This window comes from Patella vulgata, chromosome 2 (assembly GCF_932274485.2).
Source record: "Patella vulgata chromosome 2, xgPatVulg1.2, whole genome shotgun sequence".
In the NCBI taxonomy this organism is placed as follows: domain Eukaryota; kingdom Metazoa; phylum Mollusca; class Gastropoda; family Patellidae; genus Patella; species Patella vulgata.
The window spans coordinates 28,183,303-28,197,083 of NC_065880.2; the positions used below are offsets into that span (position 1 = coordinate 28,183,303).

Below are 13,781 nucleotides of genomic sequence, written 5' to 3' on the forward strand. Positions count from 1 at the left end.
TTACAATCAAATGCAATTAAAAATTAACACCTTAGATTAAGGGGGCCATTAAAAACTAACCCCACACAGCGGAAAATCTTACAGGGATTAAAAGGAGGGCAATCCTATTATGTAACGATCAATATATTAATTCAATAAACTGAAAATCAAGGAATGTGAAATATATAGTCGGGCTGTAAAACTATACTAAGCAGCAAAAGAAACGCCAAGTTGGTATGTTACTCTGAATAGACGCATTGCATAAAAGTTGCCAAATGTTTTTATTGTATATGTGTGACCACATCTTCAACTTTACCTGAACAATAAGGCTCCTTCCCAAACACAGAATTGAACCCAGAAAATGTTCTCAAAAACGCAACCGGACTTCTGAGATGGTAATGTGTTCTCCATGATTTTCATGTAACTCATGCTGCACGTGCAGTTCACCAGGAAAAGCCCTATAAAATGCACCCCCATACCTGGATGAATCATTCACACTACAACTTCAGCAGCATGCCACGACCCACGACAGCTCAGAGGAACCAGGCGCTTGGAAGACTCGATGCTGGCCACACTGCCCAAGCCGTTGCCAATCACTTCCAGGTCAATTTTTAGAACAACAATGGCGATCGCTTTGGGCAGACAAACACATAGACAGGCCACGCCCAATTCCAGTAAATGCCGTATCAAGCAAGTTGTCCACATCCGATTACCTAGTCAACTACCAATTACCTCTTGACTGAAGTTTTTCACTATCAGCACACAGAAAATATTATTTCTACAGAAGTATTATGTCTGATCAGGTACATATTATTTTAAATGGCCGACTGTTTAAATCCAAGCTGTATCTAAGCCACCCGGGGGTGGAGAGGGCATCGGTAAATTTTGGTAACTTTTGTCCCAATCCGTTTGTACTTTATTTATGTTCTAGTACAATAAACTATGTTTAAACTAACCCAAGGGTCTACAGAGTTGATTTTGAACTTGTCGTGTAAATAAAGGTCTAATTAATAATTACTATAACATCTGAAGCCTAAAAAAGGCTTTACAATAGGCAGTTTTAGCTTTTGCATTATGTATGTTTAATTACCCTTTTAAAAGTTGTAATTCTCACATTTTTAACCATCGTTAGTTTTGTATCTATAACTGAAAGACAACAGTCAACAAACTACATCACGATAGACCAAGTGAATATGCTATTTTCTGATAAAACGACATTTACTCAGTGGTCAACTCGAATGAGGCATTTTCATCGTTAGATAATATACCATGTAGGTAAAACAGGGCACTGGCTCCCAAGAACATGCTACAAGCTAATACATAGCAAACTTGGATTCAGAAACCTTCTAGTGACGTGTTTACAAAACGCAGTTGCCACAAACGGCGGCCACCTTGGAAATATGCTTAATGGGTGAAAATACCATCATTTTTTGCAGTTGTAAATAGTAGAAATCGAATCTGCGCCCCCCCCCCCCCCCACCGAAAACATATATATTGACATAAAACACGACCACTTAATAAAAATCCGCACATCGTCCAATTTTATCGCCGCATATGGCAGCCATATTAGAAATATGCTAAATATGTGAACATGTGACACCAAACAATATCACTTAATCTGGAAATATCTTCATTAAAGATAGAAAAAAAGTCTCAAATATAGTCACGACCCCTGCAAATATCTGTAGCACCACAGGTCAGGTCTTTTGTCTGACGCGGAGAGCGGGCGAGGAAACCGGTCGCCACATCCTACATACGACCCATGCATCTTTTCTTACTACATATTTCTGTAGCCTTCTGTTCGTCTAGAATTTGTCTCTAGCTGTCTTTACTTCTGCTTCACGTTGTGTATTTACTTCTTACAGTTTCTTAAAACGTTTGTCTTACCAGGAATAACAATGCAACAGTTCGCTTCTACATTTTATATATATATAGCTGAATACAGGTATACAAGCAAACCTTGTCTAGAGAACTCAGATGGAACCTCTCTGGAATCTAATGGAAGTCTAACCTAAAAGTTTACTATAGATATCTTATATAGCACTCAGTATATCATGCACAGAAAGCCTGTTCATGGCCCTGAACCTGTGCAATTAACGATATGAAAAAAAATAAGTTGGAATATTATCGCAAAATGGCTACCTTTCAAATAATGGTCTCCCACACTATGAAGACCTACTCTGAAAAAAATGTCAACATTGTTTTTGTCATTAAAGATCAAAACCTTCAAAATAAAGCTTATTCCACGATTTCTACGCGAAAAGCCGACAGATGGGACTTATCATCCTCGGTATCCCCAGTGATTTCATTCCGTTCTACTCCACTATACCCTGGGTTAATCCATAGGGTTTCCAGGATTTCAAATTATCTGGCCTTGATTGTAGCTAAGGTCTACGAACCAATCAAGAAACAGTTTACAAACCAGTCGTTTCACCTTCGATTTCAGTATTTGTTAGTATTATTACTATTCTTTCTTTATCTGAAATGTTTCATTCTGTTATGTTTATTATTAATGAACTAAAACTTGGCAATTTGGTCCGGTCTTCATTAATTTCATATTATATAATTTGTTGTTAGTAAGTAGACATTTAGAATAATTTGAACTCCTCTCATTTCGGCTAACTCCTAAACTTGTCCGATGAGAGTTACTTCCCTTTGCCAACTTCCTTTTCAATTAACGATGCATGGGATTGGTCGATAAATATAGCACAATCATCAAGGGCGAATAATTTGAAAACGTGTCTCCCCCATAGATTAACCCAGGGGTTAGTGGAGTAGAACGGAATGAAACCACTGGGGATACCGAGGATGGGGACTTATGTAACAAACCGAATCGGAATATGTGTCTTTACACTTTGTTAATCGTTACATGTCAGTTAATAGATAAAGACGACAAAGGCATCGTCGAAACGTTGTTAACCGTAGGATCCTTATTTACGTATCGAAATTGCGCACCTAAATGTCGTTTTGTATGTAATCCACGGCGAGTATAAGATCAAGATTTAACCTCACTGTACGCGTCTCGGATTTTCAGGAATAACAACACCGGTATCAATAAACTTTCATGATATTTAATCTGCTTGATGCTGAATTCATTTTAAAAATCATAAATGCCATTCTTTTCATTGTGAGGGGAAGGGGTGGGAGGGCACCAATGTAAAAGCAAGAGTAAATAGCTGGGTTTTGAGTTTCGTTTTAAAAACAGGAAGTGAATTACAACTGCTATACTGTGTGGAAGTTTATTCCATAATTGTGATTCACAAATGGAAAAAGCACGATTGCCACAGGTGGCAAGGTTCGATTTTTGCTCCTTTAAAAGAAAATGATCTTGAGAAGAACGTAATGTTCGGGATGGTGAATATAAAGTTAAAAGATTGGATAAGTAGGATGAGGCAAGACCATTTAGACATTTAAAAGTTAACAATACAATTTTATAGGTTATTCTAGATTGAATCGGGAGCCAGTGTAAATTATCAAGGATTGGGGTTATAAGCCTAGCTGCAGAATTTTGTAATTTTTGTAGTTTATCGATATATTTAGCAAGGATGAAGAGTTCATGTTATCAATGCGAGAAGTCACTAATGCATTAACAGGAGTTTTCACTGAGCTATAAGGCTCCTTCCCAAACACAGAATTAACCCCGGGAAATGATCTCAAACACGCAACCTGAGAAGGTAATGTGTTCTCCATGATTTTCATGTAACTCATGCTGCACGTGTTGTTCACCGGGACCAGCCCTATAAAATGCACCCCCATACCTGGTTGAATCATTCACACTACAACGTTAGCAGCATGCCAGGAGTCACGACAGCTCAGAGGAACCAAGCCGTTGCCAATCACCTCCAGGTCAATGTTCGGACCATCTACAGGCGTCAGCAACGAATTTGGGTCACCACTACCACGGATGATCGCCCCTGAACTGGTAGACCAAGGGTTAACACAAGACATCTGAGACATCACGTCAGACAGTGGGGACACACGGAAGACACATCAGTACCCATATAGTGCACCGACGTTTCACCAGAGAGAACATCCATTGCCGTAGACCTTACCGTGGATCGATCCTCGCCCCTCACCATCGACGTGAACGTCCACAGTTTGTCCAACTGGCGACACAGGCAATGGAGAACTGTTCTGTTCACAGATGAGAGTCGGTATTGCGTATCAACTGCAGATGGCAGCGTTATTCTGACCAATGTGTCATGGCGCGAGACTCATGGGGAGGTCCAAGCATAATGGTTTGGGTCGGAATCGGCCTGAACCAGATAGCGGGTCCTGGGGTGTTTTAAAATCTTGGTCCAGGGAGAGGAGGCGGCATCACAGCAGTGCGCTACATCGATCAAGCCATCAGAGCCCCCGTCATACCACATTTCGCACGTCATCGAAACAACGTTTTCCAGCATGACAACGCACGTGTCCACACCGCCAAAGTTACTCGGGAAGTTCTACAGCAGCACGGTGTCAAAGTTATGCACTGGTCAGCCTTTAGTCCAGATTGAACATCTTTGGGATGGAATTCAAAGGAGACTTAATAACGTCGTACCCAGACCAAACACAGCCGATGGATTGCGCGAGGACTTTCTGAGAGTGTCAATCGTCTGGACCACTCCATGACGCTGCGCTGCTGTTATTGACACCAGATACTGATATATAGACTGTGTACAGACTCTAAACCTTCTCGTAATGTCTTTGAATTGTGATGAATTAATCATTAATGTGTTAACATATTATTCACAAATAATTGCTTTGATCCATTTAGTAAGTCGTTTTTCTAGAATGATTTGATTAAAGTGCCTCTCTGATTTTTAAATCGTATACTGACGTTTTTTTGTTTTTTATTTGCTGTTTAGTATACATAATATGTAGTATATTTCACTAAAAGATCCTTATGGTAGAATTCCCAACTTATGTAGCCATTTTCATGCAGGTTGTTCTTAATAACAGAATTTTCCTGTGATATAACAGATCAAAGAATTTGTAGACACGAATTAAAGATACATTATGTTAGATTTAGATAAAGAGCTAGCCTTTCTTGCTATAGTAGTATCAAAGAATTTGTAGACACGAATTAAAGATACATTATGTTAGATTTAGATAAAGAGCTAGCCTTTCTTGCTATAGTAGTTCGGAAATAGATAATGTAAAATATCATTCAAATTACTCTATTCTCCATTTTTAGCTTAAATTAAAATATGGCTGAACTGCTATAATCTATTTAATATCGGAGAAATCCGATGCCACCGAGAGTTGATTATGGTCTGGATAAGTTAATTAATGTCTAATTAATGATTTGCAAAGCATTTCCGGCTTAAAGAAAGATCTGCAATAGGCAGATTTAGCTCTTGCATAATGTATGTTTAATCACTAATGTGTCAACATACTATTCACACAAAAATGCTTTGATCCATTTAGTAAGTCAATTTTCTAGAATGATTTGATTAAATTGCCTCTCTGATTTTGAAATCGTACAGACGTTTTTTTTTTTTTTGTTTTGCTTTTTAGTATGCATAGTATGTATATAACACATCAATTCTATGTTAATATACCATGTCGATTCCGGGATATCATAATGTAAATTCTTATGAAAATAATTCACTAGAGCGTACGAGTCTCTAAAACTGAGAGGAAACCAGAGTACTATGAGAAGACGCACAAAGTCATGGCTGGTTGGTTAAAAAGTCGTAAATGATCTAGAAGGCATGCGTTAAAGCTCAGTACTATAATTAAATCTAAGAAATATATCACAATAAACGTATATTTTTTTAAAATTATTTAATACGATTATATAGACAATGTACGAACACTTGTAAAATGTACAGTATATTTCGACTGGAATTCTGTAATAATGTCAAAATGCTGCCCGATCTATGACCAATAGCTTTTTTATACGCCCACATTTTCATGTGGACGTATTATGCCGTCGCCCCTGTCCGTCCGTCCACAATTTGTTTGTGGACACTCTACAGGTCACAATTTTTATCCGATTTTGACGAAACTAACTTGAAATATAGGTTTATCTCCAAAAGATCTCGGCTGCTTTTGATATTGGCATGTATCGGATCGAAACTTCATGGATTATAGCCCCTGTTTGTACGAAAAATCACGTTTTTAGCTTGTGGGCCCTATAGAGGTCACAATTTTTATCCGATTTTGTTGAAACTTGAAATGTAAGTTTATAACCCAAAGATCTTGGTTCCTTTCGATATTCGCACATATCGGACCGTATCTTCCTGAATTATGGCCCCTGATTGTACGATAAATCGAGTTTTTAGCTTGTGGACCCTATAGAGGTCATAATTTTTATCCGATTTAAAAAAAAAACGTATTATTATATCACCGTTACACCCTAAGGGCGACTGAGTTCGAATTTCGTGAAAATCGGCCCAAAATTGACAGACAAAATGGCCGCTGTTCGTTCTCAAATAGCGTAAGAATATGGTATATCAAGGTTGTGGACCCTATAGAGGTCACAATTTTTATCCGATTTTGTTGAAACTTGAAATGTAAGTTTAAAACCCAAAGAATTCGGATCCTTTCGATATTAGCGCATATCGTACCGTAACTTCCTGAATTATGGCCCCTGATTGTACGAAAAATCGAGTTTTTAGCTTGTGGACCCTATAGAGGTCATAATTTTTATCCGATTTAAAAAACCGTATTATTATATCACCGTTACACCCTAAGGACGACTGAGTTCAAATTTCGTGAAAATCGGCCCAAAATTGACAGACAAAATGGCTGCCGTTCGTTCTCAAATAGCGTAAAAATATGGTATATCAAGGTTGTGGACCCTATAGAGGTCACAATTTTTATCCGATTTTGTTGAAACTTGAAATGTAAGTTTATAACACAAAGATCTCAGTTCCTTTCGATATTTGCGCATATCGAATTGTAATTTCCTGAATTATGGCCCTTGATTGTAGGAAAAATCACTTTCTTGTTAGCTTGTTCTCTATCCATCTCTCGAAAATGTGAGCGTACCCTGCCTGGCAGCCGCTGGTTTAAAAATATAAATACGAATTTCGCTTCCAGGAATTTGAAAGAAAGCACTGATATTTGACGACACGTGGCTTAAAGTAACCCTTCCGATATATTGGTGACATTGCCCCTATCAATGAACTGTCAAGAAATGTAGACATTAAATTTACCACCCGACACTCGACCTGGTCCTCAATAAAGAAAATACTGGTAACATGTCCGCCTCTGTTCTGGTCTTAAATATTAAGAATTTTAATGTCGAGATTATCGTCAATCTGGACAGACTTGGCAGGCCCGTAGCTGGCCAAAAATGAGGATGGGGCGCCGATATACCTACGGTACCGTGGACGCGCCTCCAAAGAAGGGTCTAGAGTGCTAGACTTTTTGCCCGAGGAGAGGAACTATGAAAATAGCGGAAAATTTTAATTTTGAGGCTGAATTTGCAATTTTGGCGTATTATGATATTTTGATAGAACATTATAAAAATTTGAAGGAAGAAATACGACTTTAGCGTACCTATAATAATTTATGAGAAAAAGTTCAAATTTCCTACAATCCCTAGCTGGCTTTTTTATGGAAGATTTCTTCGGGCGTCGGTATGAGTGCGGTTTCTTGGTTGGGCGCCTGTGATATCGTCGTGGACGGCCCACCAATCTCGACACTATGCCCCCCCCCCCCGGGCATTATTGACGTCAATCCGGGATGAGGCACCCCACCAATCATGCCGTTTTGGGCGCCCACGACTTAATCAACCAATCTCGCTCGGCATTATGAATTATGTGTGGCTTGAGGAGTTGGAAATTGTTGATAATCCATAAGATACTTGCAGTTAGATCAGAATTTTCACATGAGTCCTTCACTGAAAATCCCAACGTGACACACTAATCAAATGCGGGATTGTTCCATTGATGAATCCGTGACCCCGGGTGGCGAAGGGTTTTACACAGGTTAAGTATGTTTCCCAAGCTCGGTTTAAAAACCCCGAATAACATATTGTTCGTCAAAATAGCCTAGGTAGTAGAACTTTCTTCGACTCGTAAATTTGAAATTTTTTATATAACAACACTTACAAACGTTACAAATTTCCATAGGTGGTATGTTTATTTTTGTGGGGGTCGTGGTGGTGGAGTGGTCAGGGATTGCGCCAGAAATAATGGATTGTACATACAGCTTATATGCCCGGCCTATCTTCATTAAACGTTAAAGACTTCGTTCAGAATAAAGTAATTTGACTGTAATCTTCAATATAATTAATATTTTCATTATCATCTATTATATCTACAACATTATTGATTTTTAGACTTCCCCATGTTTTTCCTAATGAAAATAATAATAGTTCATAGAATTAAAATATTTAATAGTAGTAGTGATAATAATCAAACGCATAGACAACAAGGCACACAAACTATCACTGTGGAGCAAATTGAAACTTATTCATGTTTTTCCTAATGAAAATAATAATAATCCATAGAATTAAAATATTTAATAGTAGTAGTGATAATAATCAAACGCATAGACAACAAGGCACACAAACTATCACTGTGGAGCAAATTGAAACTTATTCAGATTGGGTTTTCTATTCTTCCTTAGCATTGTCCCATAAATTTTCGTTGGTTTGAGAATCGTCTGTTTCAAATTAACATTGACTTATGTAATTTTTAAAACTGACCGAAAAAATAAGGCCCTTTCCATTTATTGTAACTATCAAACATAATTATATTTCATGGGTAAATGAAGGGCCATCTAAAATAATTTCGAAAAATAATTGGTATAGAACTGGCATAATGTCCCTTGCGTTTTTTCGAAGAAAATTATCTCTTTGTACCCCAGATCAAAAATGTGGATATTGCGTTATGAGAATGAGTTCTTCATACCAATTTTCATTTACAATAAAACTATTGTTTACGAAAAACGTTCGTTTAATATTATTTATCCACGGATGTCCTGTCCTGAAAGCTTTCAACTGATATTCATGCACATAGTGCACACTACTTCGTGGTTAAACAGATTGTAACTGGATTAACTATAGGGGTTTAACGTGAGCCAGGAATGTAAATATTTAATCTCCTCAACACTCTCCATCTCTATTGAAACACTGGTTGTCGTCACTTTGACAGATGGAATGTAAATAACAATAGCCAATAAAACGACAAAAAATCCATTGATAACAAACCCTGAATACACTGCGATCATACGATACTAGTACTCCAGATTTTCCATCTCTTCCCCAATACGTTACAATTAATCGTATATCACTATGGTTCCAAACTTGATATAACTCTATTCATGTGACAGTCTCCAGTGCGCATCAGACATCACCATATCGGAACTAAGAGTTGATACTAAACAGGCATAAACAACCAGACATGTCGTGTATGTTGATTACAATTTCAATGGATGATTTCCAAAATGTTCACCAGTTTTACACAGTGTTGCATGATATATATTAGACAGTGCCATGTTGCGTCTGGAAAAACTTGATGGACAGGAAGAGCACAAACTCATTTGAAATTTGGGGTGACTCATAGCATACAGGATTGGATTAACGGCTGTGGAAGTCTTCGCTAAAACGCCCGGTAAAATCGAAGTTAAAGGTGTTACCAAGGCTGTGTTCCCAAAGGCTCCTATTAAGGCAATTACTGAGAATGGTAACCACGATAAACAAAAACTGCTAATAACGATTAAAACGAGTCTCGTTACTTTGAGTTCTAATTTCAGTTTCTTCCTCGATGCTCGATCAGCTTTCATAAAATGGCTGCTAATAAACATTCTCTCGTGTCGACAAATAAACACCAGCATGCTGCTATAACAGTACATGATAATAATGAACTGTATAACGAAACAAAATATGAACAAACAAATAATAAAAGCGATGTTGGCCGTATCACGTGACAAGTAATCGAAACAGCACGAATTTCGTCCACCCGAGAGAACGTAGCGCCCCCATCCTAGAACGGGAATGAATGCCCAGATTACTGAGTAGATCCAGATAGCTGCGATGATAAGAGAGTGTGATCCTTTGGACGCGTGGGTATTTAGACAGTTATTACGGTAGATAACTTGGTACCGATCTACGGCCATGGCTGTTAATGTATTCATTGATACTAATCCTGTTATAGAGCCTATAACACCATACACTTGACACCCTGTAAATATACAAAACAAAATGACATAAATGAATTCACGCTAATCATCGCTTACTGCAGCTTCTAAATTACCCATCAATGTTTCATTTCAGATAATGATCAATCTTTATTATATACTCTTCAAAAAAAGTAGGGGATATTCTAAATTACCCATCAATGTTTCATTTTAGAGAGATGTTCAAAATCTTTTAAAAGAACAATATTTTTATTATTTTTTTGGTATCAAGAGAACTGAAATAAAATGAAATGGGATTTAACGTCCTACTGTTCTGCTCCTTTTGGGCCAATGAAGACGGGCATACACCATACAGTGAGCTATGAGAGAAATCTTGCCCGGATAGAAATCTTGCCCGTACGGGACCCCGATGTTTCGTCCCATCCGAACGACTCTACGTTGTCCCTTGCAACCCCCCCCCCCCCTCACCACCACCACCATCACCATTACTAACAAAGGGGAACCACGCCGGAAAATCCTGATGAACTTTATCGGCCAATGCAGGGATCGAAAACGCGAACTCCAGGTTATCGAGCCAACGTCCTACCCTCTGAGCCACCGTGACCCCAGGTATAACGAGGGCTGTATATAAAAGAATAATATTTGAATTTAAAACATGTACTTTTTTTCAATTACAATCATCAAATAAATAATGTAAATGCGAAATATCGTATTTATATTAGAAATTTAAGCACCCCGATGGCAAATTGTAAATTTGGACGGTCAGTTATATTCGGACGGAAACTTCTAACTATAACCTCGATATATTCTTATATTTACTGCACATTGCGCAAATATACTCTTAAAAAAAGTAGGTGATACTGAAATGCAAATACCTATGCAGGTTGTGATATAATAAATAGTCATGTACACTTGACATGCTTTGAGAGTATGTTCACAGATGAAGAACTTATCGCCCCAACAGAACCACTGAGCTGCATGTGCGACACGCAAATGCGCCATACACGTGGGAGGGGTTCATTGTCAAATTTGACTTTCAAGGAAAGGTTGATGAAAACTGCCGCTTGCTGGTTTATCCTATCCATGTTTGCTTTCCTATCGGTTCTTGCATAAGATTTACTGTTTAGCGTATCTTTGCTTTAGTGTGTTACGTTTAATTGTATCGGGAGACGTGTTCGTCGACGTCAACGGACAACACTGCAAGAATTGGCCGTGGTATTTGTTGAGTAATAAAACCTTCTAGTAGTTTATCGAGGGCTGGCCGTCCTTACCGCACGGTACAAATAAAACCTTCTAGTAGTTTATCGAGGTTCGGGTGCTTCCGGAGTCCAAAATGGCCGCTTTATATAAATGAGAATTTTGGGGATAACTAACCCGAACCCTTTTTAAAAGACTGAACTTGGGTCTAATTTAGTTTTTACTTCTCTTAAAAGGGTTCGGGTTAGTATTCCCCTAAATACTCATTTGTATAAAGCGGCCATTTTGGTATGAGTTCTGGCTTGTTTTGGAATTTGTTGCTTCTAGTGGTGATAATATTTGTACCGTGTGGTAAGGACGGCCAGCCCTCGATAAACTACTAAAAGGTTTTATTACTCAACAAATACCTTCTCGAAGTATGTAATAAAATCTAATCGGGTGTTTAAACGGCTGTTAACGTCCTTTATGTATTTGTATCACACGAATGTGGTAAAGTTTGGGAATTTCAGACTATTCAATAATGACTAGATGTTTTAAAACTCACACTTGTTGCTTTAGGAACATGGGCATACTCAAATTGTCCTCCTTTTTAGACGAATAACCAATCACAAGTTCTAGGATTCCAGAAACCGTAACACTTGCAGTCTTGTTTTATCGAGCTTGGCTCACTGAGGTTGTCCGTTTTATATCTTTAGACGAATAACCAATCACAATTTCTAGGATTCCAGAAATTTCAACACTAGATATTTGACCGGATTATACAAAGCAAAACCCTTTAAAATATTAATAGAATAGAAACTAATGCCATTTTCGTGTTTATATATCGTCTAACACGTTATATAGGGTGTTAAAGTTTATCGGACAATGAATAACATAATAAATATTATAAATCCTGCCCAGTATGTCAATAGTCACGGCAAGTGTAAATACACAGAGCTCTATACAGATTATAAAATAAAGTCATCAAACAGGTAGTTAAAATTGATTGTTTTACAACTGGGCTTCCGGCTGTTTTATACAGACTTGTATGCTTTCAGCATGAAAGTTGCTGATCGCCAATTGTAATTTTTGAACAATTTCGAATTTTTCACGGCTTAATCCAAGTTGAAATGAACTCAAATTTTCAGTTCAACTCTACTTTGCAAACAATGAACGGTCTTTCCTTTTAGCGATTCAAGTGACGTTCAGAGATTTTAAGGGATAGGGAGATGGGTAAGGGTTTCACAATGCAATATATGCACTTAAAACGCTAACTCAATATTATCTAGAGTCTTCGACATCAGAAACACAAAATATTGTTTCATTCCAGTCAATAGTGATACAACGGCTCATGAGTATACTCTATGTTTTCGAGTGCCATTTTAATGAGGCGCCTATATAAATTTCCACCGCTCATGTATTTCGACAAACAAAATTGATTAGATAAAACTTGTAAAAATGAATGTAAATCAGTTTATGTACACTCATGTTACATTCATTTTATATATGTGTTTTTGTTCCATTTTCGTCTACGCTAGTTCCAAAGAATACAGCTAATCTAAATAGGGAACAAGGGCAGTTCATTAAGATAATAGCTCTATATCTTATCATGTCTGGTTGATATCCGACCGGGGAGCCATGGTGGCCCAGTGAGTAGGACGTTGGCTCGCAAACCTGAATGTCCCGTGTTCGATACCTGCGTTGGTCGAGAAAGTTCATTGGGAATTTCTGGCTTCCTTGCCAGTGGTGCAGGACAGAAGGCCTGTCAGGAGACAACGTGTAGTCGTTTGGTTGGGACGAAAATCCGAGGTCCAGTGTATACATTTGGCATGCACGTAAAAGATAACTTGGCAGTTGGCCCAAATTTCCCTCATAGCACACTGTCTGGCGTATGTCCGTCTTAATTAGCCCGGTCGGAATAGAACGTTAAACTCCATTTAATTTCGATACCCGCCCCCAAACGAATTCAAAACAATATTATCCACGCCTATTTATTAAAATGGGTTAATAGTGTATACATAAGCATAAGACCATATACTTACATATATTATTTAAAGGCCAGGAACCATTTAGACATGCCCATATCAACATGGGGAAGTTAACAAGGCACATGATTAGCTCCGTACTGGCTAAATTTACTACATACATGTTAGCTGCTGTCTGTAACTTCTTATCTCTGAAAGTAAAACAAAACTATATTTAAATATTTATTCAAATACTTTAAGGGGCACAGGGTAAGTTTATATAAAAAGCTGAAAGTTTTCGCTATAATAGGTAAAAAATAGACAATGAAATCAGAATATGTTAAAATTTTCAGTCAAATTGCTTCACTCTGAGACGAGATATTAGCGATTCAATTTTAGGCTACTTTCGATCGTCATTACTAACGTTGGTACGATAATAAAGTCTCGATTATCCATTTTTATGTTAAATTATCCATCACAACATGTATTTAAATCCACTAAATATCGGAGACATTCATTAACTTATCCAGACTATAATCAACTCCTGATGTCATCGCTAGCCTGTGATGTTTATTGGATTAT

General features: G+C 37.8%; 1 protein-coding gene across 1 annotated transcript; it reads right to left on the bottom strand.

Annotated features, from left to right (window-relative positions):
- Positions 1 to 9,300: 9,300 nt before the first annotated feature.
- Positions 9,301 to 13,383, bottom strand: LOC126809620 (rhodopsin, GQ-coupled). Its single transcript, XM_050534286.1, has 2 exons — positions 13,278 to 13,383; positions 9,301 to 9,869 (listed from the first exon to the last, which is right to left on the bottom strand). Exons 1-2 carry the CDS (start codon positions 13,381 to 13,383, stop codon positions 9,340 to 9,342), a joined length of 636 nt encoding a protein of 211 aa, XP_050390243.1. The 3' UTR covers positions 9,301 to 9,339.
- Positions 13,384 to 13,781: the final 398 nt, after the last annotated feature.

Bases quoted from the DNA above. Each gene is read 5' to 3' on its own strand.
- LOC126809620 (XM_050534286.1), bottom strand. From the start codon at position 13,383: ATGTATGTAGTAAATTTAGCCAGTACGGAGCTAATCATGTGCCTTGTT. The intron at 9,870-13,277 runs GTAAGTATATGG...GTGGACGAAATT, and splicing joins CTGGCCTTTAAATAATATAT to CGTGCTGTTTCGATTACTTG.